The 27,528-nt window shown below is 29.9% G+C and overlaps 2 protein-coding genes across 9 annotated transcripts; one reads left to right on the top strand and one right to left on the bottom strand.

The window, feature by feature from the left end:
• Nucleotides 1–80: 80 nt before the first annotated feature.
• Nucleotides 81–26,624, bottom strand: LOC108563202 (CTL-like protein 2). Of its 6 annotated transcripts, none has more exons than XM_017921811.1 (13): nt 26,522–26,624; nt 7,339–7,385; nt 3,252–3,374; nt 3,037–3,200; nt 2,809–2,977; nt 2,602–2,717; nt 1,912–2,077; nt 1,639–1,855; nt 1,414–1,582; nt 1,243–1,354; nt 743–1,188; nt 479–686; nt 81–426 (listed from the first exon to the last, which is right to left on the bottom strand). In XM_017921811.1, exons 1-13 carry the CDS (start codon nt 26,539–26,541, stop codon nt 329–331), a joined length of 2,055 nt encoding a protein of 684 aa, XP_017777300.1. In that variant the 5' UTR covers nt 26,542–26,624; the 3' UTR covers nt 81–328. The 6 variants fall into 6 exon arrangements, with proteins under 6 accessions (XP_017777300.1, XP_017777298.1, XP_017777303.1 ...); XM_017921809.1 differs by lacking the exon at nt 2,602–2,717 and adding an exon at nt 2,265–2,392; XM_017921814.1 differs by lacking the exons at nt 2,602–2,717; nt 26,522–26,624 and adding exons at nt 2,265–2,392; nt 24,077–24,107.
• On the top strand, nt 4,148–27,441 carry LOC108563205 (casein kinase II subunit beta). 3 transcript variants are annotated; one of them, XM_017921820.1, is made up of 6 exons: nt 26,072–26,242; nt 26,305–26,357; nt 26,438–26,513; nt 26,682–26,784; nt 26,850–27,041; nt 27,101–27,441. In XM_017921820.1, the coding sequence occupies exons 3-6, from the start codon at nt 26,442–26,444 to the stop codon at nt 27,400–27,402; spliced, it is 669 nt and encodes a 222-aa protein (XP_017777309.1). In that variant the 5' UTR covers nt 26,072–26,242; nt 26,305–26,357; nt 26,438–26,441; the 3' UTR covers nt 27,403–27,441. The 3 variants fall into 3 exon arrangements, with proteins under 3 accessions (XP_017777305.1, XP_017777308.1, XP_017777309.1); XM_017921816.1 differs by lacking the exons at nt 26,072–26,242; nt 26,305–26,357 and adding an exon at nt 4,148–4,256; XM_017921819.1 differs by lacking the exons at nt 26,072–26,242; nt 26,305–26,357 and adding an exon at nt 25,959–26,059.
• Nucleotides 27,442–27,528: the final 87 nt, after the last annotated feature.

Genomic DNA, 27,528 nt, shown 5'->3' with positions numbered 1-27,528 from the left:
ATTTTCATTTCTCTGGTCAGTTTTTCTATGATATTTTGAAGGATTTAGGGGTTTTATAGATAATCAAATTCAACTTATTATACAATCTAGAGTTGACTGAATAACCTTATATATTTATATAAATAAAATAGACTTCTCGCTTACTTTACACATTTGTGCAAATATTGTACTAAAATCAGCCTTTGTAACAAACAAAAAAACAAGCTATTTTTAAAACATGTTAAATTGTTTCTTAAAAAATACAAATATACACACAAATAATATATATATTTCATTTGGCACGAAGCTTATCGTTTTAAATGCGTTGGATTCCATAAGAATTTTAAAATTAGGAAGTCTTATTCTTTTTGCCGAGAATTGCTCTTAAGTTTTTAGACATATAGTATGGTCTGTGCGCGCTTCCGTCATTCCTCTCGTTATCTTCAACTAAAAAAAAGATAATGTAATAAATATTTATGGTATCTATTTGTAGACTTACGGAAACATAAGAACAGTGTATCAACAGCCATGCTATATACGTTGAAAAAGAAGGATGTCACCAAATATGTGACAATAGCGACGAATATTACGGGCACCAAAATGTACTTTAACTGGCGTTCGCTGACGTACGTTACGAAGCTCCAGACTATGGCCGCCACTCCGGCTGTGATTATTAATTTGCTCATGAAGAGGACGAAATCTGTGACCTAAAATAAACGGATCAACTTTAATGCATTTCCATCTTAGCACCGGTCATATTTACTTTATCCAAGACGTGGAATCGTAGTATGTTTCTGATAATTAGACTGAACGCATCTTTCGCACTTGTACAGAAGTTCTTTCCATGGATTGCGCACATGATGTACGCGTTCTTGTTTAAAAATTTCAGGAACCTCTCTAAGCACCAAAAGAAGCATTTCATGCAGCACAGGATGGCTTTGGTAAACGGATTGTCGTACTTTTTCAGCTTATGATCGATGTACTCTAAAGCGACGCGAATCATTCTGCATATGGCGAGGATAAGAGAACCAAAGGCCAGAGTACCGATATGATAGCGGAGGGTCCTTGCCACGGACTTCGTGACTGACCAGAACGGAACGTCGCTCTTGTCTCTTGTCCAGTACCATGTAGCGAAGATGCCTGCTTGGACCATTTGCCCGAAAGCAGAAATGAAGAAAATACTCCAGAAAAAGGCGAATCCATTAAAAACTGTAAATATACGTGTAATAACAACGATAAACCAAATTTAATACGATCGAGTACCATGTAAAGGGGTCCGTAAGCTAGAAAGTCCCATGCCGACGAATTCACATGTAGCTTTGCAATTGTTAATTCTAACTTTTTTGAACGAGTTCATATCGCAGCTGTCTCCATCCTGGGAACAAACGATTCATTAATCACTAAATCTGAAAAGAAATACTTTTCTGTAATTACCTCATAGTCTCCATTGCAATTGCTTTTATCAAAATTTTTAACTTCATATTGTGGGGAAGATATTGTTGTGATGTACAGAGCTACGACTAGAGTAAAGGCAATGATAGCCATCTGGAATATCCACGGAAATATTGGAAAAACGAATGACATCAGAGTGCTACTAACGGCTCTGAAATATCAAGGTTTAGATTAAAAGTCAAACTTTTAATAATTTTATAAACTTACTTGCTGGCTTCTCCAATGATAGCAATTGCGATGAAAATACGTTTCCTCAAGAAAATCACCATCAACACATCAATAAGCAATGCCACCGAAGAAATTATCAATAGAGTAAGCCAGAAGCCCTTCTTTCTGACGTATTGCTGGAAAATGGTGTTGGCATTGGCTTCCTCTTTTGGGTGATCTTTATAGTAGATGTAATACGTCACCGTGAAATAAACACCTATTGAAGAGATTGAAATTACATAAAGAATTTCGGATGAAGAGTTTTATACTTACAAGCAGCCAATCCTGCAATGGTAGCAACAATCGAGATCCAAACTACAGGACCGGCGATCCAACGCAACATTAGCATATAAATTAAGCATGCCACAATTGCGATACCTATACCGCCGAGGATCTCTCGCCAAGACTCAACAATATCCTTGATTATGTCGTGACCCACCTAAGTGAATCAAAATAAAAATACGGTTTTAGACATTTCTTCCGATAGTATCTAAGTTTTTGTTTTGAAAATGAATACCATGTATTTGCAACGATCAGTTAGAAATGTGATTTGTGAAATAGAAAGTGTTAATGTTGGACGTAGACACACAAACACGCAACAAAGAATAGTAATATTTAGTTTCTACCTGCTCCATATTCTGGAGAAGTTCAATATTTTTTACGGACGTCTCTACATTGTCTTTGGTTAAATCTTTTATTTGGTTCGTAATCTGGGAGAAATCATCAGTTACGTCTGGTATACATCTGTTCAACACTGGAAAATAGAGAGCACAAAGACACATTTAAATAGATATGAGCGTGATTTCATGCATGCACAGTCCAGATATAAGATAGAAAAGTTTCAGTATTGGTATGTGAGTGTGTGTGTTGTGGTGTGCTTATGTTTATGAGAATGATGACATAATTAAAAAGAAGAAGAATAAGGTGAACGGTAAGCTCGACGAAGGACGCAGCCCTGTGTACCTTATCGTAAAAATCAAGAATGGCCAAACGCATCGACTGGTTTGTCTGTTCGGCCAGTTCCTTCGAATTGAAAAGTTTGGCAAGTTCGCCCACGTCGTACAAACACCGATTCAGGACTATAAAAACACAACAACATAAATCTGGAAGCTGTTCATACTTTAAAGGACACGAAGCAGGATAAAACGAGCTTGCATTGCATCAACTTACAATCATTGCTCTTCAGATGATAGCGAGCGCATAAACCTTTATTAACAAAATCATCTCCTTCCTCGTTGTTTTTCGGTTGGATTCCTTGGACGCATTTTAGTTTCATGTAATTGAGTTCCGAGTTTTTATTCCACAGAAACGTGTCTTTCGGGCACTCTTCTACGCATATCTGAAAATTCATATAGTGAAAAATTATATAGTGAAAAGTACATTGAGTTAGAATCGTACTTGATTCGTAGGGCAACCGGTAAAGGGAACCGCCGGGCTCAGACATTTGGTGATATCGAAAAAGAAAAGTTTCTTCTTTTCAGCGACGTGAGGATCGTAGCCGCATCTGCTGTTGTTCGAATCGACCGGCAGCAGCAGAATGTCCTTGTTACCATTGGTGAAAACTGAAAGATATCGATGATTGCGTGACCTTTGAAAAGATGTATCTATCATACCGAAAAGTCCAACGCCGATCCAGCAAGCGATGAAGACGATAAACAGAAACAGACATATGACATCGGTGCAGGATCTGTTCTTAAGCGGTCCTTGGAAAGTAGGATCATATTCTACCTGTCTACCTAGAACCAGAAGAAATTGACAAATTCAGTATCGAGAGACGAACTTTGGAATATCAGCTTAGCACATTTACTCCTCTGCCTGCGATTATGGTCTAACTTGCAGCAGTAATCCAAACACATGTTGACTCATTACTTAATTGATGAAACTTGCTGACCCGTTCTTACTGATGATCATTCAAATGCACGCAGGCGCTGCCATTTTTATTATTACTTGTAAATATGTATTTATCTTGCAAGTCGTAACGTTGCGGTGCAAACGTCAGATGTTGTGGACACGTTCAACACTTCGGTTGCATCGACCTTCCCCCCCACAGGCGCGCGAGATCACCGAAATAATTTGTACAATATTTCAATTGACATCAATTAAAAACAACGTCAAAAGGTTGAGGAACAGTCGAGAAACGAATGGCAAACAGCGCACAGGAGTGGAAGATACTAATCCTAGCCAGGTTCAATGAGACTCCGACCCGTTCGACTCTTGTCTGGTGCAGACGGAGAGAGCGTTTTCATTTAGTTTTGCGTTGTGCAACTATCCTCGCTCGCTGTCTCATTATACCACACGTTTCCTATTTATAAAACCCACCGTGTGTCTCTTATACCATCCGCAGTTTTACCTTCTCGGAACCGCAGAATCATATTATTATTACCATTATCAACATCACAACTGGAATGACCTTAGAATGTGCATAAGGTCATTCTAGACATTATCAAGGCAGTTGCGTGATAATTGGGAATAGAAACAAACCAGTTCTAAACATTATGCATAACGCTACTTGCCCAGTGATACTTATTTATTCATGCTGTTTCTATTGCTTTTTCTTTTCTACACGCTTCTTTCTCCGCAAAAACCGGCCAAGTTGTGACATAAATGGGAATAGAAGTGTAAGTTCGCCATATACTCGTTATCGTCAAATATCTATATTAATTAAACGTTCTAAATATAGCATAAGTAATTAGTTCTACATAAATACCAAACATACTTTATCATTTTTAACATGTTGATTAACTCAATTACTTATAATTCTTTAACTAAGCAATAATAATGTTTATTTTATCCGCCATACAAGAATAAATACATCTTTATCAGTGGCGGAGCTTTACATTTTTGTTTAAATTTTAATTAAGATTTAAACGGGACATCTAAACAAGATTTAAAAATTGATGACGGGGAAGTGGACTGTCGGTTCTTTGAGGACCAAATTAAGAGTGTCGTGGGCCCTAGACTCCAGTTAAACTGTTAGTGTTAGTGCCTATAGTATTCGTGCTGAGGGCCCCAAACATTTTTTATTGGATTAGGGGCGGCATTGCGACTTCCAACGCAATGTAGTTCCGTTACTGATATTTATAATTTCAATCATAAAAAAACTATTTCAAAAGACTACTGACTACTTATTTTACTATAAGCAAAATTTTAACAAAATATCATTTCTATAAAATAAATATATTTTAGAATTTTGACAAGACGAGCATTTGCTCATAGTTATATTAAAGCTATTTTTTAAGCTTTATAAATAGCTAAGATATGCGCTTGCTCTCAACAAATAGAGCGAGGCTGTGCTTCTTAGAAAACTTATTATTAAAAATAAATTATACTTTCTAAATACTTGTGTATTTAAATAAGATTAATTAACACTTATAATTGAATGTAGACAAATAAAAGTTAAACTAATGTTACTTTCTGTACTCATAATTTGGAGTAATGCAACAATAAAAGTTTGGTTCCACCAATATGCGAGACTGCTTAAAACCGGATTAATCGAGGAAAAACCGCATAAAAGTGACTTGACTAAAGGAAAAAAACGATTTTTTTTCAATTAAAATTAAGTATTTTTAGAAATTTTCAAGCCGGAATATATTGAATCCGAACTGATCGAAACCGGACTATGCGAGGTATTGTTGTATATACAAAATTAAGAACTATGATAATAAAATAGAAATTTGTTTTGTAAACTTACATTATTATTTATTTCAATATAAAAAAAAGTCTATAAATCTGTTATTGCAGTGTTTTTCATTGAAAACGATCAAATTGATCAACATTATTTAAAATATTTACGCACAAAATAATTATTTTTTATAATTATTAAATTATAATAACTTATTTATTCTTGAAATGAAAAATATAAAATAATAAATACATTTATTATGTCTTAAATGATTAACTGATAATACTTATTTTAAGTCATTATTTTTACATTAAAAACGAATACAAAACCTAAAAACTATTCCACGCTAATTATTGTTCTAATGAGTTTTTAATTGCAATTAGATAATTATTTCCAACAACTTTAAGTGTGTCGTTTATTAAAGTTTCATTGTTCGTTAATTATTCTTAATTCATAATTTATGGTATTAACACCCGTTTCTTTTCGTTTAAAAATAATTACCAAAAAATACCAGTTTTTTAAAATTCAATACGTAATAGTTTATTCATTGTGCTTTTCAATCTAATTAGGGATTCCATTACCGGTAAAAGTTACTACAGTGGAACCTCGCTTTACGAGCATTTCGATTAAAGAAAAAAATTAATTTTAAAAATGACTCGCTTAATGAACGACGTTTCGCATAACGAGTGATGAAGAGGCGAGTATTGTGTCCAACCATTATTTTAGTGTATAATCACACATATTTCCAAAGTTGGACATGTTATTTGCGATTTTTTTGTGCAAAATTTAATAACACTTGCATGTCTCCTAACAATAAACTATACGAGTATTTAGTAAAAATCCGGAAATTCTGGAATGGATTATGCTGTATTGGTAAATTTTAATAACAAAAAGGTGTAGCTGACTTTATATTACTTAATTATAAACATTACCGGTATCCAGTTAACCGGTAAATTACTTAAAATATTTACTTGTTACAAGTACAAATATCTCTGTAATTTTAGATGCCCTGAATCCAATGAATCTAACCAGTATAGTATTATTATAGTCCTAAGTTGACGCCTATTCAATTATTATACGCGACACACTTTGCTTATCTTTAGTAAGCCGTAAAAACCATCAGGAAATGAAAACAACTAATTTCTTCAAGAATAACTATAAAAATACGATCACAGAAAAATAGCACGTGTTTTTTTAAGTAAACTATTAGCAAATATTTAATACATACTGACAGGTTCATACGGAGCCAACATTTTCGAGACTATAATATATATTTTATTAAGTTATCGTATATGATCAGTAAGTTATCACATTATCTTATTTGCTTTACGATATGTTTTTTATGTTGATAACATCAAATTGAGGTATGCATTTCTTGTTACATGTGTTATTTAATTAATGAAATTCTGTATTTTTAATTGGAATACCTATAACTGTAAATTATTGATAGCTTTATTTAGAAATTATTAATTTCCAATATGCAGATAAACGATATACACTAATACCTCGTATAGTGCGACTTCGATCAGTCCGGATTCAATTAAAATTTAATTTAAATTAAGCAAAACCAAGTCTATTTGTTACACTGATTATTCTTTTTTTTTTCTTCACTATTTCACTAGTTTCTCGATTAGTCCAGTATTTCTGGAATCTGGGAGCTATCGAAAAGAGAATAAATAGTAAAACTAAACTTACTTTTTTTTAATGTTTCCTGGAAATATTAAATTTGTGATTCTAAACAAAAGATTAAGTTTTAATCTTATTTTGTCTAATTCTCAGTAATCTTTCGAAATCTAAAAATTTAATTTACAGCAGAATAACTAAATATTTAGTGAGTAATAATAAAATTTTTGCATTTTACTTTTCTGGAAACATTTATTTTTGTTTGTATTTATTTATAAGTAAATTATCGGAATCTGGAAATTTTATAACACAACACGAGAATGAATTATTGAATTTGCTATTAATCAATAATATTTGATAACATGACTTATTACTGAGTAAATGTATCCATTTGAGAGACGAGCAAGCACGAGTATGAATCACTTTGAAACGAATATTCGAAGAATGCCGTTTACCTGCATTGTGGTCCTGAGGAGTCGTGGTCCTGGGTGCCATAACGAACCTGCAACAACGTCGAACGTTACTACCTGTACATGAAATATCATTAAATTATCTATACGAATGTAATTATTATTGCACGATAAAACCTTATCTTTACTAAATCTATTTACGATGCGAGAACTATGTACATTATATGAAGAGCTTAAGTTAAAGCTACTTAACAACATTATTGGTATTGAGAAAATCGGTTCATAAAAATGAATAAATTAATCTATTAATCCACAAATCATAATAATGATATTGTATAACAACATACAAAGGGTTAATGACTGCAACCTTTCCGCTTTCCTCAAATCCTAGTATTATCTAAACAAAAGGATGTTACCTTAAATTATTTGCAGATTAAGATTATTAACACACGGAATATTTAATTGATGCAACTGTTTAGTATAATTTTTAAACGATTTTAATATTCCTAACAAAGAAACCAATGGAATCAAGAGAACAAGTAGTATGAAACTGATCCTGACTGCAACTTTAAATGTAATCATTATACAAACCTTTTCTTATCTCAACAATTGACAATATTTAATATTACTTAAGTAATTGTTAGTTGAGTTTTAGCACAGAATATATGTCGCATTAAGATAATATAATATTTTTATTACTACTAATTCTAAGTACATATTAATTTGTTACTTTATTTGAATAGAAACTATAATTAACATGTACTAATTGTACAAATTATCATAAATTTGTACTATTCACTGGTAATACCAGAAATACTAAAAACAAATGTTCTGCATTTTTCTGTTAAGTCAGTAAGACAAATAAACATCAAGATATTTTAGTGCGACTTTAAAAAAATAGTATACAAGAGATATGTTTATTAACAATAATAGCAAAAGCAAATAAATCTTATATAAATATCACTAAATGCTGTTCTTATGTATTTTTATTAATTTCATTGATTTTCTTTATTTATGTCATCAAAATATAAATGATATAGAGAACGTATGACTATCACAGATATGCAAGTTTTGTTAGCTGTTAATTATTAGTATTAATTTGTAGAAACCACAACAATTAAATAATTTATATTATGATTGTTTACTACAGAAAACATTTGTTTAGAAGTTTAGAATATGTTTAGAAGTATCATATTCACACGATAATTACTTGAGAAAAACTATTTAGGTAATGTTTTGAATATAAACACGACATCTAAATTTGTTGTGTAATGTATTACCTCAAATTTCGTTGTAATACAATGTTTAAGTCGAAAAGATGTTTGTTAAGTACATATAATCATTAATTGATAAATGAAAATGCAGCAATTCTGTGCAAATTTTACGAACTATACAACTAGTTAAGTCAAGTAATACAGTGGAACCTCGCTTTTAATCCGTTCCAAAATTTCCGGATATTTACTCGTTTAGTGAAACATATTCAAAAATACACACAATATGTGTACACAAGTTTTAAAAATGATGTAGCAGGCGCACAATTTGGGGCTTCTCGTCATCGTTATGCGAGACGTCATTTTTCTTACAATTCATGTTGCTCGTTATGCGAGATGCTTGTCCCACTGTAATTGGTTACTCTTTATTCATTGCATTTATGGAATGCTTAAATCATTTTCATGGAAATAGTATAAATTTTAATAACTACTTATTCACATATTTTTTGTTTCTTTCTTCTTTAGTTCACGTACTGAAATATTTAAAAAAAAATGTATCATATATATTTAAATATGTATTTTAATTTATAGATAATATTCAAAGCAAGTTATTTCAATAATGCCTATATTTTAGTTAGAAAATAGTATTTTGTTAAAATAAGCGCAAAAGCCATTGACCGTAGTAAAACAGTAAATTTAATGCTCGCAAATGTATTGGTTAAGTTTTAATGGTTCGATTCTATTCCTATAAATATTAACGTTTGAAAGATGTTAAGAAATTATGTATGTTAAAATAAATTTAAGATATTATTTTATAGTACGTCTTACTTTTTTTTCAGAATGCATTTTTTATATGATTTATTGTGACAATTTATGTTTTTTGTGTCTCTGGGCGGAAAGACTTAGGTCAATAGCCCTTTGGTTGCATTGTAACTAATAAATATTATTATATTATTTTATGCTTTATATAATCAAGTTCTTTCTTACTGAGGTATTAGATGACACCACAATATTTGTTTAATTGTATTATGAAACCTCGGTTCCTAAATTATTCGGATAAAGTAAAAAATGTATCAGTTGAAGTAATTTTTGTATTTCAATAGTCTTTAGAAACGAATTATGTTCGAGAACCGAACATTTTTTGTTAATAACTATAACATAAATTTAATGCCTATTGAAATTTTAAGAAGTTTATAAACTATTTTATTAATGTTAATAAACTAGCTAACATTTTGAATATAATTTTAAAGAATTTGAAGATGATTTCTTTTAAAACTTTGAAGTGAATGTACTAAATTATAGTTGTTAAAGCTTTAGTCGGAGAAGTGGAAGGATAATCGTTCTCTATTCGAGCTACGTCCACACAACGTCAACTTAATATTAATCTGGTTTGCTCGATGAAAATGTCCTTCGAGTTAATTGCGTTTACTCGACATTCTTCAATGTAATTGGGTAATCCCGAGTAACGCACGAAAACGAATACATGTCTCATCCCAATTTTCTTTCGGCCTTTAATATTTATGTGGTAATATACCAAAAACCTCGCCTCGATATTCAATGAATTAGTATGTGGAACGAGAGCGCCAGCAATTATCCTTCAAGATAAATACGACAAAAAAAAATACAACAGAAATGTGTGTAAGTGGAACTTTGTAGCCACAACGCAAACATTTCTGCATTATTTAGTTCCGTTATTAATGCTGTCGACTTATAATACCGTTTTCTAATGTTGTATTTCTTTCTTTTCATTGTCCAGGTGACACTGAAATGTAATTTGTTTAATTCTATTATATTTATTATATAATAAATTAATTCCTTATATTTGGTAATGAAAGATTTTGAAAATTAAGCAACAGTTTATCAAATGTATGCAGCAAGTAGAGTGGATGGGTAACAGTTTCGTTTATAATGCGGTCAACGTTTTACACAAATGATGTAATCCTGTCTTTTGGTAATGATAGTTTTTCAAAATTAAGCAACAACTGAAATGAATGGGTGATAGAATAACATATCATTTTTGTATATTATGTAGTTTCGTCGACTTTTAAATCCGTCACTAAAGTTTAATTAATTTAATACAATTATATCTATTATCTGCAAATTGTGTTAAAACTAGAAATGAGATTTGACAGCTTATGAAAGTTAAGCAATAAGTGGAGAGAAAGGATGACAGAATGATACATTATATTTGTGCATTATTTACTAATTTGACAGCTTATGAAATATAAGCCTTTATTTTCTTTATGCAGATGTAATGCAATTTAATTATTTCATAATTAATATAATGCAATTAATTATATTAATTATGAAATAATGCGAATTGTTAAAATTTGGAAATGACGTTTAAGCTGTCAAATAAAAGTTAAGCAACAAGTGTTGCAGTTGGGTGATATTTGTGAATTCACTCTATATACACTGACAGATCTCATAGTTATTGTTAATTTGCGAAGAATACAATGTATCTGATGGCCAACGGGTTAAACTAATTACATTACAATTTGGGAATCACATTTTTCCCGTCCTTGATTACAAATTTTCTAATTAATAATTGAAACTTCAGTAAGTTATATAAATTTTTGTTTTATTTCCAAGAAAGCTACAATATATGTATTGTATTTCTACAATATAATGTTGCATGTTTGTCGGTTTCCATGCATGTATGATCGATGCACCATGGAATTCCGACAAAACTAAAGGAAACAAAATCGATTCCTCGAGGCACTTTTAGTAATTACCTAACACCGATACATATTACCGTTGAAACGCAAAGCAACAAAAAAAAACTCTAATGTGCATTTGATGGGTCTCACAACAATGGAGCAATTAAAGTGTATCTATTTTCGTTGAACATAGAAATCGCTCACCGTCGTACGTCAATTGAATGTATCTATTAACAATATGCTTCTAATGCAATTTCGATTTGGTCATTTACAAATGCTGCAATTGGGTAATGACAAGGTCATGTGATCAGCTGATTGTTGTGATAGCCTTGTTTCGTATGCATGAAGCAACCCACAAATTACATTAACATCCGGCGCACTTGACAATAACAGAACAAAACAAAAACGAGTATCGTCATGACCTTATTTTAGTCGGCTTATGATGATGATGAATAAACCGGAATCCGGCGAGGTGTCTCGAAAATCATGCAGCAAATTAACGTCAATTTGGACAGACGAAATTGTAAATGCACGTATCACAAAATGTGTTTATGTACAATTATGTTGCGTGCTCAAAGCGTCGTACTACATTATTCAGTATGTAGAGGGTATAAATAATTTATTTTAATATTATGGTTCTATTTTATGTTGTTGTCGGCAAAAAGAGTGGTAATCGATTCAGAAATAATAGTCTGATTGGTAATATAATATTTTGGTATTCGATACACGTCCATCAGGTGTATTAAAATATTGTCATTTCCTTTGATAGTTTTCTTTAATTACATTATTTATTCTTGTATAGTTATGATTGGTATTAAATGAATTAATTTAAAAAAGTTGAGCAATTTATTAATAATTAGTTAGTAAAACATACCAAAAAAACTATTTTTTGTGTAATTTTTTTGATAAACTAATAGCAGTTAATTGAATATATTTTTTCTTAATTAATAATTCGAATTTCTTCGCTTGTAATTAGTATCAAAACAACAATTTTCATTCAAAGCATATTAAAAGTGCTATTAAATTACTATGTGATTATAATAAGTATATTAATCATTTAAAAAGTATATTAAAATCCCGTATTTGAAAGGAAAACCTAATTGCATTTATTAATTGATTGACATTGACATTCCTATTTTTTTAAATTAAATGTAGTACACTTTTAATAAATTACTAAAAAAATAATTGACATATGTCAAATTGAAATTGCTTAACTCTTTGATGTACAGGAAAAATAAATTATCCTTTAATTTGGTTTGTATGTCAAAGGATGAATTTTAGCATTCGATGTTGATTCAGTTGACGAAGTTGTCTGATTTAGTTGTCTACAAATGTGTTGAGTCTAGAAATTTAGGAATTTCTGAAGACTCAAAGAAATTAATGTCAGAATATATCAATGAATTCTTGACATTTTTTATATTTCATATTTGACATATATTCATAGATATTGTTATATAATTAAACATGTTAACTATGGCAATTAATTTTAACATTTATAGAAAATTATCATTACCTTTTGTAACTAAATTATTAATTGTTACTTATTTTGATGATTGCGCTGGGATTAAAATATTTAATTTGCTCATTCCTTAAAATAACAAATTATGTTTCTTAAAACATGTTCATTAAAGAATAGTTTATAATTATATTTAACATTCACTGTATTATAATAATATCATAATAACAATAATTACATCAGAATGATTATATAAATAAATTTTGTTTTATTTTTCCAAAATATTTATATTTTTAATGTAAAGCAAATATATATATAATATTACTTTTAGAATTGCACACACGTTCATGAAGTGAATATAAATTTTGTTATTACATGATTGCGCATCCTTTGCTCTAGCGGTTTTCTTTGATTACATTTTTTATACTTGCATATTTATGATTGTCATTTCCTGTTGTAGAAAATTATGATGTAAATGTTTCCTTTCTTGTAATCATTTGTTGAAGTAAATCATACACTAATGTAATAGAACAAAAAGAAAGAGCATATCTTAATTGGAATTTGGTAGCAAAATTAGTACTTACATCTTCATTGATGTAAAGTTTATGAAAAAAATAGTAGTTAAGGTGCAAATTTTTAATGGGAAATTATACAATTGCATTCAATTGTAAGCGTTTGTTCTAAATATTAGTAATTTGTACCATACATTTATAAAATATAACAAAAAAAAAGGCGTCATAACAAAAGCGCGCAGTAAAACAACCACGTCATATACACAATTTGTATATATTTTTAAAATACATACAAAACCAAATTTTAGTAATTAATTGATGAGATGTTCATAAAAAGTACAAATTCAAGATAGGAATTATGTTAGGATAATTTATATTATATGCACAAACAAACAATTCTAATTTTCTTTATTTTTTTTTGTAACATAACAAGTTTTGTTCAAAACCTGATCAGACTCTGATTGAATTACAAGCGAAATTATGATGTAAGTGTTTTGTTCCATAACATTCATAATTTGTTAAAAAAAACATAATTTCATTAATAGGATCTTATATAATTAAGTTTTTGTAACAAAATTATTAAAAATGAAGGCCATCAAACAAAATCTTTATTACATAATGATCTTTTTTATTAATACAACTATAATTTTAGCAATTAATTCATGAGAAGTTACATATAAAAAAACGAATTGAGGTGCAATTTTGAATGCTAATTTCGTTAAGATAATTTTATTAAACTATTTATTATATACATTATTTTTATTGACTAATTATTTCAATTTCTTAAAATTTATATAATTCAAGAAAATATGATAAGTCTCATTCCTTCTCAACATTTATATTTTTAGAAGTAAATCGATATCTATCATCACGTGTACTTACAATGTACATCAATTGTGTAAGAAATTTGTTATTGAAAAAAAAAAGACGTGAATACATAGCCTTAGCTCTGACAGTTTGTAATTAAAATTGTTTATATTTGTAAAATTATGTGAAAACAATGTAAACAATTTAATATATTTTTTTTTATTTTCTTCTTTTCTAATTTGCATGGAAACTTAACATGTTTGATTAAGAACGTATTCAAAGTATGATCAAATTATAAGAAAATAATATAATTTATTTATTTTATATTCAACACATGCTCAGCATTCTCTTGCACATCCTTTCGCTTGCTTTGACTGCATTATTTATTAGTTTATAGTTATGGTTATTATTTTCTTTTGTAGAAAATAATGATAGATAAACAATAATAACTTATTTTAAAAAAAAATCGTGTATTTAAGTAACAAAATTAGTATTTCGAATTAAAAAAAATGAAGGACATCTAACATCATAGTTCAGTAACTAAATAATAAGTAATTCATAAAAAATAGTAATTAAATAGTAGTAATATTAATTAAAGTTTATTATTAATTGTGAATTTATAAAGACAAGTTTTGCTCGAAACATAATAAATTTAATTTATACTGTGTGCAGCGTGTTATTATATTATAATTACATATTAATTAAGTGTTTTAATATTATATTTTAGACAAAACAAAAATATCGAAAATCATTTTATGTGTTGTATTTTTTTTATTACATTTAATATATGTTTTATAATATCAATTAATTGTTTATTCCTAGATGTTTTACTAGTAAAAAGCATTGCTTTGCAAAATTTTGTATCGAATTTAATGTTTCTCATAAAAAATGTAGTAAAATGTTCTAATTTTTGATTAGAAAATTGTTATAAAATATTATTAATAATTATTACAAAATTCAAGTTCAGTAGAGTAAAACATTATCATTTTAATGCATTAATCATATAATTTTATTAACGATTTTATATAGAAATGCAAAAATACATATATATAAAATCTGATTAGATTCAGATTATATTTATAAAATTCGTGATTTTTCCTGTATATTCTATACATTTGTATTTTCAATTTTATAATTTTTTGCTTAAATTACAATCTGAAATCCTTTACTAATTTGCAATGCAATAAAATAATGACCATGAAGGATTTCTAAGAATCATAAAAAAACTCGATTAGAAATGAACAATGAAGCCGTTCATTGTTCATTTCTAAGCGATTGTAAATGTATAGGTTATTTTTTTCTGATTAAGTCAAAACTTGATTGTGAGTTAAGTCACAATTTGATTCCAGGATTAAATGTTAATCATAATGAATAACTAAATCTAACAAGGAAGTAAAAAATGAAGATCAAATTAAACAAAAAAGTAATCTGAGAAAGAAAGTTCAGAAAATAAAAATTATAAAAGATCATAAAACTAAACTAAATAACTAAAAAACAAATGTGGGTTGATTCTTAACTAAATTTTCATGACATTTATAATACATTTCTAATACAGTGGAACCTCGCTAAAAAAAAGTCCAAAATTTCCGGATTTTTACTCATATAGTGAAATGATGTAGCAGGCGCGCAATCCGTGATTTCTCTTCTCATCGCCACTCGTTATGCGAAACGTCGCCCCTTAAGCGAGTCATTTTTCTTACAACTCATTTTGCTCGTTAAGCGAATTGCTCGTTATGCGGGGTTCCACTGTATAATTAAGTTTATAATGTTCAATCTGTTAATACACAATAAATGTGAATATACTAAATATTAAACAAACTCAATTGATAAATAGTTTTCAACAAAATTAATTTATATCAAAGACTTTACTATATATTTGATAGAATGATTATTAATTGAGCAACAAATTACTAAAAACCACATCATTTCCATTCATAATAAAAAAAATACGTTTCAAATTTAAAATTACTCCGTGGTTTTGATTAAGAATAAATGACTAACAATGAATGGAAATAACCTGCATTGTAAATAATACAGAACAAAAGCAATCGACAACAAAAATAGAACATGATAAATAATAAAATACGTATGTTCATATTGAAAACAATAACAAAACGTTTTTTGGAAATTCACGTTTTTTCTAGGATTTCCCATTGAAAACAAAACAAAAACTCACATATTAATCGAACTCCCCTAGTTGTCTTTCCGTTGTTGTTTTTTATTTCAATTTCTATTCTAATTTATTTCCCGAATCCTGCTCTTTCGAAAGCACGCAAACCACTAACTATAAATTCATTCGAGCGCGAAGAGACAGAAACAACGGGTGTATTACCATGGTAACGATTATAGAAAGAAAAAAAAACTAATCACAAAAAACTGGAACTATTTGAAGTTCCATTTTATATCCGCAGTGCGAAGCAAATACAATTTCTTAGATCAATAATAAATTAGACAATGAGAAGTAACAAACGTTTTTTTATATATTATTAATTAATAATGTGTAACAGATTTTGGATGGTTTACTTAAACATCCAGGGTTGATCTGTCATCAATTTTTCCTCGACCCCCAATTTGAGAATCACATTAGATAATCGTTCAATTGTGATTCCATAAAAATGCATATTATTATGATTACTTAAGAAAATCGTTTTTATGTTATTATCTTTGTTCTAAATTGGGAAATATTACCCCATTCAAATTGTCAGGACCGCAACAAGGAAATGTTGTATTCCAGAGAAACGTTGTTTAACTTTGTAAATTGTCATCACAACCAATGGAGATAATTATTGTTTAATGACTAATTACTATTGATTGAGAATTAAAAAACAAATGAGTTTAATAATTAATTTAAAATCCATATAGATTTTATCGAATCAAATGAATTGAAAGATAAAACAAAATATAACAATCACTGCTTTAATGAAAATAGATCAAGTTATTATATAGATTGAATTTCAACCTTGAAATGGCATTGTTGTGCTGATGAAAAAATAGTCTATTAATAGTAACAAACTTTACAATAAAAATTATATTTAAGTATTGTCTAAACCATTATTAAAAATTAATGAAAACTGGTTTTGAAGAAAAAAAAACAAATGATTTAGATCAGTGTTTATCAAACTTTCGACTCAGTCTTTCGAAAATGATATACCTCTCGTCATAAAAAACTAAATACAGTGGAACCTCGCATAACGAGCAAAATGAATTGTACGAAAAATGACTCGCTTAACGAGCAACGTTTCGCATAACGAGTAACGTTGAGAAGAGAAGTCCCGGATTGCGCGCCTGATACTTCATATTATGTGTATTTTTGAATATGTTTCACTATACGAATAAAAATCCGGAAATTTTGGAACGGATTAAACTCGTTAAGCGAGGTTCCACTGTACTTTAATAATAATCAAAATATATTTGACTAAAACATAAACTAAAAATAATAATATATAAATAAAATAAATTCAAAATATCTTCTCCTATTGTATGAGCTGAGAAATAAAAAAAATCGACATGAATTTCTTGATCTTTTTCGTATCTAACAAACGCCATAAGATTTCGATTTCGCGCGTGATTATAAAACCATCAAACTCTTCCCGTAGCCCCGGGATACCACACGTTGGAAATTACTGATTTAGATTAACGGTCGCCAACCGAGAGAATGTTGGTGGTCCGCAGAGTAATTTGAATATGCAGTCGATTCCGCAATTATCCAAAGCCCATTTCCAATAAGTGACTATCCCGATTAACCGGTGTCCCAATTAAACGGAATTGACTGGAATTGATTCGGATTCTACTTTTTATTTTTGCTATTTTCACTTTATGTGATCTTATAAAATCTTATTTTCATGGAGAAAAAAATCCTGGTGTTTCAAATTAAAAAATTCTGAATTTAGTAGTAGTCCGCATGATTCAATATTTTGAGTTAAGTTAAGGTTAAAAAGGTCGGCGACTGCTGCTTTAGACATACAATCACTATTGTTGGAAACATGGATTCTCAACCTTTCCATTATTTGTTTGTACTTGTTCTGCGATCCAATCATTTATGATATACATTTTTTTAATACAAGCTGTCATTTCGCGACCAATTATAAATTTAACTCTACCCACTATTGCAATGATCCTCAAAATGTGGGTCGCGATTGATGACAGACGGGACCGTATGCTTTTATATGTTTTTCTATACATAACCATCCTTCGAGAGGTCCTTTAATTTTTTTAATGCCAACATTTTGAGAAACACTGCAAACCAATAGATTTGAGAAGCGCTGGATGGAAATACAAAAAAAATAACGATATCTTTAGAATTCTAATACTTTTGTTTATGTCCAATTGTTAATCATTGACATTGCACAGTTGTATTGTCATATCACACCACAAACTGGTTTTATAGTTTCTTTGTTTTAATAACATTTCAATCATTGTTGTTTATCTTCCAGGCGCATGCATAATAGGGGCGCCTATTAAAAAGATATGTATTTAGTTTAAAAATTAATTACTTTTTTTCAACAAAATATAATTATTTTTTTATGAAAATCATTTTGTTCCTGATAGAATTTATGTAGCAGCCAATAAATATTTTTTTGTTTACATTTGTTTTCATATTTATTTACCATTTGTTAATGCATTTTTTTCTGATATTTTTGCAACAAAAAAGTTGTGTTAAATAGTCATTAAATTATAATATTAAATAATAATATTTTTAATAATAAACATCTTTTTTAGTAAATATACTAGACAAAAATAATTTACAAAAAATAATATTATTGATTGTTTTTAATGTTTGATTCAAGAAATGGATTTATTCGATTTCGTCTATTATAATGATGATGACTAGTACTCCGATATAAGAATTGTTTCGAAATCGAGAAACTGAATAATGGGCTGTAAACACGCTCGATTGCAAAAGTATATCAAGTTTTTATCGCTTTCTTAATAGCGGTTTTATTGTCTGTAACATGCTGCTATCAACATTCGGAATCGTATGATGATCATGATTGAAATACTCACTCGTAATCTGTTTATTGGAATCGATTCGTATTGTCGTAGACAGAGCCACTATGTTGATGATGATCCTTTGTGTGTGTTTGGGTGAAAACTAAAGTTTGTAGGCGCGCAACAAAACCATTCCGGACGATATTCCCTTCGGAGAGGAGGCGACGTCGCGGCGCCCGCCTCAGCGTCTGCACTCCATAGGAATTTTAAGCAAAATCCGGAAAAAAAGTGGAAGAAAAACAAAGAAGGGAAGGTTTTGTCGGACGAAGGGTGGAAGTGAGAAAGCGAGCAAATATTGGAAGCACTGAACGAGAGAAATTCGAAAACTACGGCCCTTCTGGGCAACAGGTAGACCTGGCTGTGGACTGATGCACGGTTCAACGCTATTCGACGACCTCAGCCGTCAATCGATACACTACTGCACTCCGCCCACGCAAAACATCACTTGTTTACTTCTATTATCGCGTTTTAAATCTCACTGATGATGCGATATTCTGTTATTATCCACATGTATAACGATTCTGGATAAACCAACGAAAAATAAGTTAATCTCCGTTTTTTTTTAAAGGATATGATGTATCGCATTCGGTCTTTGTTTACAAATCGTTCTCTTTGGTTCCTAACTCGAGAAGGGGGACCAGTCGTTGTTATTGTTACTTTCTGCAGAGCACATACGAAACTGGTTCTCCTGAAGAGCGCACGTTGAGCGACTGAACACGGCGCGCTTCCATTTCGACCACGAGGAGAAAGTTACCTCTCCTCCGTTTATTTTTTTGTTGTTTGTTTTGCCGATTCAGTATTCCTTTTGCACTGCTGCTGTCCTCGAAAGATTCTCTTCGAACGCGGAAACATTTCCATTCTTCGCGAAGCAGACAATTGTCATTCCATCCGGCCTTATGGATTTACTTGCACGCAATCTCTTCGACTCATTCACATCTGCTTTACAAACGAGCACAAGAAAACTAAACACGCGAGCATTTTGTGATTACAGTTATCTATTGTCTCGTTTTACCAGTTTTTTCTCTTCTCAAAATAGTATCTAGAATTCTTTGTTCAGCTATTTAACATTTCAGTGAGTCATCTATTTAATGCGTTAAAAGTTTTATGAATCATGAAATTACAAAAATGCATTCATATGATTATTTATGTAAACAAAAAACATCATAAAACATTATACAATAATTATTTTTCAAATAAACAAATAAAAATATTCTGAGAATTAGTTCTGAGCAGTTTTCAATTATTTGAAAATAACTTAATACCCAAATAAAAAATCAGAACTTTTAATAATACGTCAATCGTAGCTTATTGTTAAATGCTAATCCAAATAGTTTTGATAGGTAATTTAGTTTACTGGTAATGTAAATGTAAAAATAATTAATATTTTTTTAGCATTTTATCAAGAGTTTTTTTGTTATTTAGAATTTACCGAGTATTCATCTAACCAATCTGACGGTCAGATTGTATTAAAATACACAACAGGTGCAGAACTGTACAGAATCATGTAACTATCAATTGAAGTGTATTGACAATTGTATTTCAAATTAACTTGCATCGTCTAATTACTTATATTTAATACAATTAGTCAATATTTAGAACTGATGAACGTTTAAAAATTAAAAAATATTCAAAAATAGTTTTATGTAACAAATTAGTTTAGATTTTATACATATAATCTGATATTACAATAAAATGCCAGATGCAGTAATGTCAAGCATAGTTTGTTTACTTTAAATAAAACTACTCCAGTGATTCTTAAACTTTTTGGTCCGCGACCCCTTTTTGTACATAAAAAGTTTCTGCGACCTCCCGTATAATGGGTATGTGTAGAAAAACAACAAGAATTGATCTGTCATTAATTTTTTGCGATCCCCAAATATTTTACGCAACCCCATGGATTGTCTCTCAGAAGCAGGACCGGATCCAATAAATGGGAGGCCCAATTGATTTTTTTGCAGCGCACCTCAAACTTGAAATATCAAAATTAATTTACAGTTAGAATTTACATAATTAAATATAGATTTGAAATATTTATTTAAAACAAAATCCAATTATAAAAATCAAAAGTCATGAAGGTAGATAAATTTCTACATTAAAAAACTTGTACCAAATATAAAATCAACGAATGTGACTGAATTTTATTGAATATAAACCTAAAAAGAGAAGTTTTTTATGTTCGAAAGTTTTTGTTCTGCAAAAACTTCCAAAATAATATCAAATTCCAATTGGCTTGACTCTCAATCGACATGGTAGTCGAAGTTTTAGTCTAGAAAATGACCTCTCTCCAGAAACAACGCTTACTGAAATTGTATTAAATATATTCGAAGAGTAATTAATATGTTTCAAAATGCCGTAGATCTGTCTTTTTCACATAAAAACTAAAACATTTTAAATGGATTTCGGAAATATTTTGACGAAAAAATAGATTTTAGAGCTTCCATTTCTTCGAATAACAAATTACTGTCTGCTTCACAATATCAATAGATGTGTCATTAATCTTAGAATCTGTTAGAGCAATTTCTAAATCTGCTGTATGTTTTTAGTTCTTCTTTTTCAATATTTTTAAACCTCACACAAAATTGTTGTTAAGTTTTTAAAACTAATTTTTGTAACATGTACTATTTTTAAATATATAAATTTTGATGTGTTTCGGGGCCCGATTGGGCGCAATCGCTCCAATCAGCTCAAATCTGGTACTTGTCAGAAGTACCAACAACTATTGTTTATTATATTTAGATATTCTCATACATTGGGGGGTCTCATACTATATTTAAATCCAAAGAAAGACTGTCACTTAATAAATAAATTCAATATTAGAAGACAAGTATTTTGCTGTATCCATTGTCTTGTCTTTAAACAGTATGGATTAACTCGTAGTTATGTCGTTGTGAAGTCTGCAATATTTTTAATTATTTTTATTGTACATATCAGTGTTTTTATAGAGAAGTCAACTTTACAAGTTATGAACTAAGAGTTACATTCTCCTCTTAAGTAGATAATTAGGAAGTAAGTGTTCTTCCCTGGATTCTCCAAGTAAGACTATTTACTACCTTCGACCCACCAACTAAGACTAAATTATATAATACAAAAATGTATCCATTTAAAAAAATAGATAAAGATAGTTTTAGCGGAAGAAGGCTATTAAGTGTTGATAAAATAGACGCAACTATACGTAATTGTGTAATCGTTATTCGGAATATTCCACAAGTTATTCTAAATAATCACGAACAAGTATCCGTTTGTATATTTGATGGATGCGTGGAATTAGATTTGTAATAATTAAGAGAAAATGGTAGACCTATGACACTGAACTATCAAGGGACAATCATAGTTTGTTTGCATTATTAAACCATTCCTAGTCTTTACATTCTAACATAATATTCTTGTACATTGATTGAGGTAACTAAACATTTTCAAATTAAGTAGCAAATTTATATATAATATTTAATATATTTAATAAATTGATTATATCGAGATGTCTTTGAGGACTAAATTTTGAAAGAAAGTTGTGAAAACAAAATCTCTTTCATGCGTATGATGTGTAAAGCCTTTCAAAGCTGAGGTTGAACAAAGATGTCTCGAGTTTCGAATAGTAATGGTTCAGCGGACGTGACTTTCTTTTGGTTTTTCGTACTAACACGCACGTAAAAATCCGACCTCAATATTATTACTAGAGAAATTAGCTACAACTCGATGATTCATATATAAATATATGCATGTATGAATATAAGACTATGTATAACAAATTCTATGTAATATACAAGTATCCCCCGACTTACGAACTAGTTCCGTTCCAAAGGATTGTTCGTAAGTCGAATTTGTTAGTATGTCGGTGGAATTTTAAAAATTTCAAAATATACATATCTTACCGCACTTTATCATGGTTTTTACTTTTATATATGTTAAATTCCGTATTACTAACTGCATAAATTTGAAAAAATAGATTAAAATAAACAAAATACTCACATATCATTTTCAATGTAGACATCACAATTATTTAATAAAAAACGACAAACGAAACAAATGCAACAAAGCTGATAGTACAACTTCCAAAAATATTATATTTTATTAAAGACTGTTTGGACAGTTAATTTGTAACAAGGTTTTAGAATTTTGTTCGTAAATCCGGGAGTACGTAAGTCGGGGAATACCTGTACTTATAGAACATTTCACTGAAATTTGGCGCATAATTTTTATTCAAAAGCAATAATTAATCGGAAATACGTCCTTTATTTGAATTTCTATTATTATTTATATACAATTGTGTTGATTAATACCGTAATTATATAATAAAGTATTATCAGTTTAATTGAGTCATCAATTCTATTCATTAAAGCATAACGTGATTCAGTAAAGTGGAAGGTATTTTTTTTTAATCAATCATCACAATTATCTATTTTGAATTGTCTCGTTGAAACTAGATTAAGTGATATTGTTTTCGGCGAAAATAAAATTATTGTGCAACGTATTAGCAATATATTCTTTATAATAACAACAACAATAGTTGTAGCAAATTATAAAGTAACATACAAATTGCGAAATTAAGATTACATAAATAAGTTCAACTTGAGTTTTTTTTATTACACATACACACACAAAATTATGTACATTTCAAAGACTGTTTTCTGCACGTTTGTTTATGTTTAAAATTAATAATAATATTTATTGCAACAATAAAAAAATTAACCTTAATAAAAGTAGCACATTTATTTATTAAGATTTTATTCATTTTTGTTTATTTATAAATTATTTTATAATTGTATAAATAACAAATTTATTTCAAATAGATTATTTTTAATTATCAATAATTTTAAACTTCCACTGTACATTAATTATAACATTATAAAGTTAAAATTCTTTTTTTTTTCTATAGTTAATCAATACTTCTAGGAAGATCTAACAAATAATGTATACTTCATGCTAAAGCTAAAATATTTGGCTACCAGGTTTAACTTAGTATCTGCTACAGATTATTTACATAGCTTCTTCTACTAATTTCACTTAGACGTATCATATAACACTAAAGTCTTATCTTCTGCTAGTTTAATAGAATGATATTATATATAGATATTTGACTTATTTTTCGTAATAGTTAATAAATTTAAATACACTTAATTAAATCATTAAAGTAAATTTCTTAATATTTACCTTTGTCAGCAAACAGTCGTTATTTTTCCTGTTAAAGAAAACTGGTTCGCAGGAAACAAATAAAATAATTTAAGAAACTTTCTCTACTCTATCGATTCTGCATTTTTTTTAATGTATAGCCAACAACAAAATATTTCACGGAATCGTACAATTTCCTAATGTACATAAATACTCATTAGATTAAAATAGATTAGATTACCTTCAGCAATCTGCTAGGTTATACTTGTGCCAGTTAAAAAGTAATTTAATAAATCAATGAATTGTTGATAAAACGCAGTTCAATTTATATTTGAATGATCATTATGTTATGTATATTCCTATAACTACAGTGATTGGATTTATATTATACAGTGTCATCTGAAGCAGTGATTCTCAAAGTGTGGGCCGCGTAAATTATTTGGGGAGTCGCAAAAAATTAATGACAGATCAATCTTGGTTGTTTTTCTACACATGTCCATTCTTCGGGGGGGTCGCAGATACTTTTTATGTCCAAAAGGGGGTCACGGACTAAAAAGTCTGAGAATCACTGATCTAAAGAATATATAATAGAAACAAATTAGTTTATATTTTGAGTTTCATATAATATATCATATATATTATCAGTTAACTTTGGTTTCCAATCTAACGAAACGGAAAATCTGATATCCACATTAATAATATGAATAAAAATTTAAAAAAAAAACTGATATCATACATTTCTATAGCTAAAGCAGGTGTTCTGGTTTGTTATAAAATCGTTAAAATGACAGTAAGTCCATCGAAGTAATTCAGATATTGAAAATAATTTGATTATATAATTTTATATTTGTGTCTTTGAAATACCAATATCCATTTTTTTAAGGATATTTAATGGTACAGTTTAACTAATAAAGAAAACTTTAGTGTGGCGCCCCTGGGCCCCACGGCTATACTACAGGAGCGCTACGAAAAGCAAAAAACATAAAATCCATCCTGATATAAACCAATGTTTTGACTGACTGACTATATAAAGGGCGCCACAAACCAAAAAAGTTTGGGAACCCCTGATATAGATACACAATGTATGCTATGATAGACAAAAGTTTAACTAATTCAAATATTAAATTACTTATAAATTATGTACTAAAAGGTTAAATATGTCTTTAAAATAGTATTATTGATATTAGTAGTTACTGTGTATTCGTAATAGATATTATATTAATGACAAGTATTTAAGCTATCTTAGGTATAAAACTCAAAGCAATTTATTTGCTAAATGATGTTGTTATACATGATACAAATTGATATATTTCTATCATGTTTGTTATATATACTAGTGATTCTCAAAGTGTACGCCGCAGAAAAATTGATGACGAACGGGACGGAATGTTTTTCTACACATATTTTTTTTAAGTGCAAAGGGGGTCGCGGACCAAAAAGTTGAGAACCACTGATATATACTACAATAATTTAAGTATTGTTTTGTTGATTTATTTATAAGTAAAATTAATGTTATCTTTAAAACTGTAATTTAAATTTATGTGTAAGTCTATAGTGAATATTGATAATATTGCATCGTGTAAGTATGTAAGTTTGTAGCAGAATACAAAATATGATTAATCAATATTTTACATCAGAAATTATGAGCAAGTTTAAATTTAGTTTGAGAATGATTCTCAATGTGTAAAATGTAAACAAAGATCGGCTGGTATCACAATTTTAAAAATATCTCCATTGTGAGTATGGTTGCCAGATCATAGTTGTCGATTGCATAGCATAATCCTGTATTTATTCAATTATTTGACGTAAAATATAAATAGGACGAAAAGCGGACGGAGGAGTCACAGGAAAATTCTCAGTTTTTTGAAGAAAACGTCGTCGGAAAATTGTGCTGACGAAGAATCGGAAAACTTTTGAAAATTGCGCTCTTTTTTTGATGTGCAGTAGATGGCGTGCTCGTTGGTTGGGGGCATTCCTTTTGCGTAGATGAAGTAGCGTAAGCGTGGCTAATCAAGGTACAAAAAGGTAAATTGACCAAGAGTTTTAGTGTGATAAATAGTGAAAAAGAGACGCGTCCAGTCCGTGTCCAGATCGCAGCCCTAGCAAAGGCCCCTCCGTCCCCGTCGTCGTCCAAACCGAGTGCATTTTTTTATCTTGTCCGCCCTGGTGCGAGGTTGCAACCAACTCCGATCCCCGAGTGACGTTTCGGTTGGCCATTTAAAAAACGTCAATATACAACTTAGGTTTTGCTAAGATTTTAAGTGTTTTAGGTAGTAAATATTTAGAATCGTTTACTTTGCCCCCTTTGTTTGTGTCGGTCGAGGTTAGAGTCGGAGGGCGCAGCGCGTCTATTTCCGGGTGTGTTGAAGGCGTGCGGATTTAACGTGAGATTTGTTTTTGTAGGAAAATGAGCAGTTCTGAGGAGGTTTCTTGGATCTCATGGTTTTGCGGATTACGCGGAAATGAATTCTTCTGCGAGGTACTTACCCATCATCCATACTTTGCATGCACCCCAAACAAACAAAAGCACAGAGAAAACACCACTTAACACCAGAAACTTAACCTCCAATTCCATCCAAGCATCCCTTTTTATTTTATTTTGTCCCTTTTGTCTCTATTTATCTATCATTGTTTCAATCTGTTTTAGGTGGATGAGGACTACATACAAGATAAATTCAACTTAACAGGTCTAAATGAACAAGTACCACACTACAGACAAGCCTTAGATATGATATTAGATTTAGAGCCGGGTAATGATAGAATTGATGTAATTATTCAGGTAGTAGGAACTAATCGATATTACTTATTTTACAAGATGATGAATTGGATGATAACCCTAATCAATCAGATTTAATAGAACAAGCTGCAGAAATGCTTTATGGTCTGATACATGCCAGGTACATTTTAACAAATCGAGGTATCGCCCAAATGATAGAAAAATACCAAGCAGGAGATTTCGGACACTGTCCAAGAGTGTACTGTGAATCACAACCAATGTTACCTTTAGGTAAACACTCTAAACTAACGCGAAATAATCTTTGTCATTAATAATATTCTTTTCTCAAGGTTTATCTGATGTTCCTGGCGAAGCAATGGTGAAATCGTATTGTCCAAAATGCATGGACGTGTATACTCCAAAATCATCAAGGCACCACCACACAGACGGCGCATACTTTGGAACTGGCTTTCCACATATGCTCTTCATGGTGCATCCCGAATATAGACCAAAGCGTGCCACAAATCAGTTCATTCCAAGATTATTTGGTTTCAAAATACACCCGTTGGCATATCAGCTGCAGCAGAATGCAGCTTCGACGTTCAAGACACCACTTCGGGCCAGCTTTGGATGCAATAATGGCAAACGTTAACGAAACCCAATAAATGAAATTACAACAACTTACATAAAAGTTTCTTTCATTTTTTTTTTTCTTTTTTTTTAAATGTGACTTTAACATGAGATGAGGTATTTGTGTAAATGTACGTGCGATATGGAG

This window comes from Nicrophorus vespilloides, unplaced genomic scaffold, assembly GCF_001412225.1.
Source record: "Nicrophorus vespilloides isolate i.1.1-1 unplaced genomic scaffold, Nicve_v1.0, whole genome shotgun sequence".
NCBI classification, from domain to species: Eukaryota; Metazoa; Arthropoda; class Insecta; order Coleoptera; family Silphidae; genus Nicrophorus; species Nicrophorus vespilloides.
Note: the sequence above shows the minus strand (reverse complement) of the source record. Positions and strands in the feature narration are given on the sequence as shown.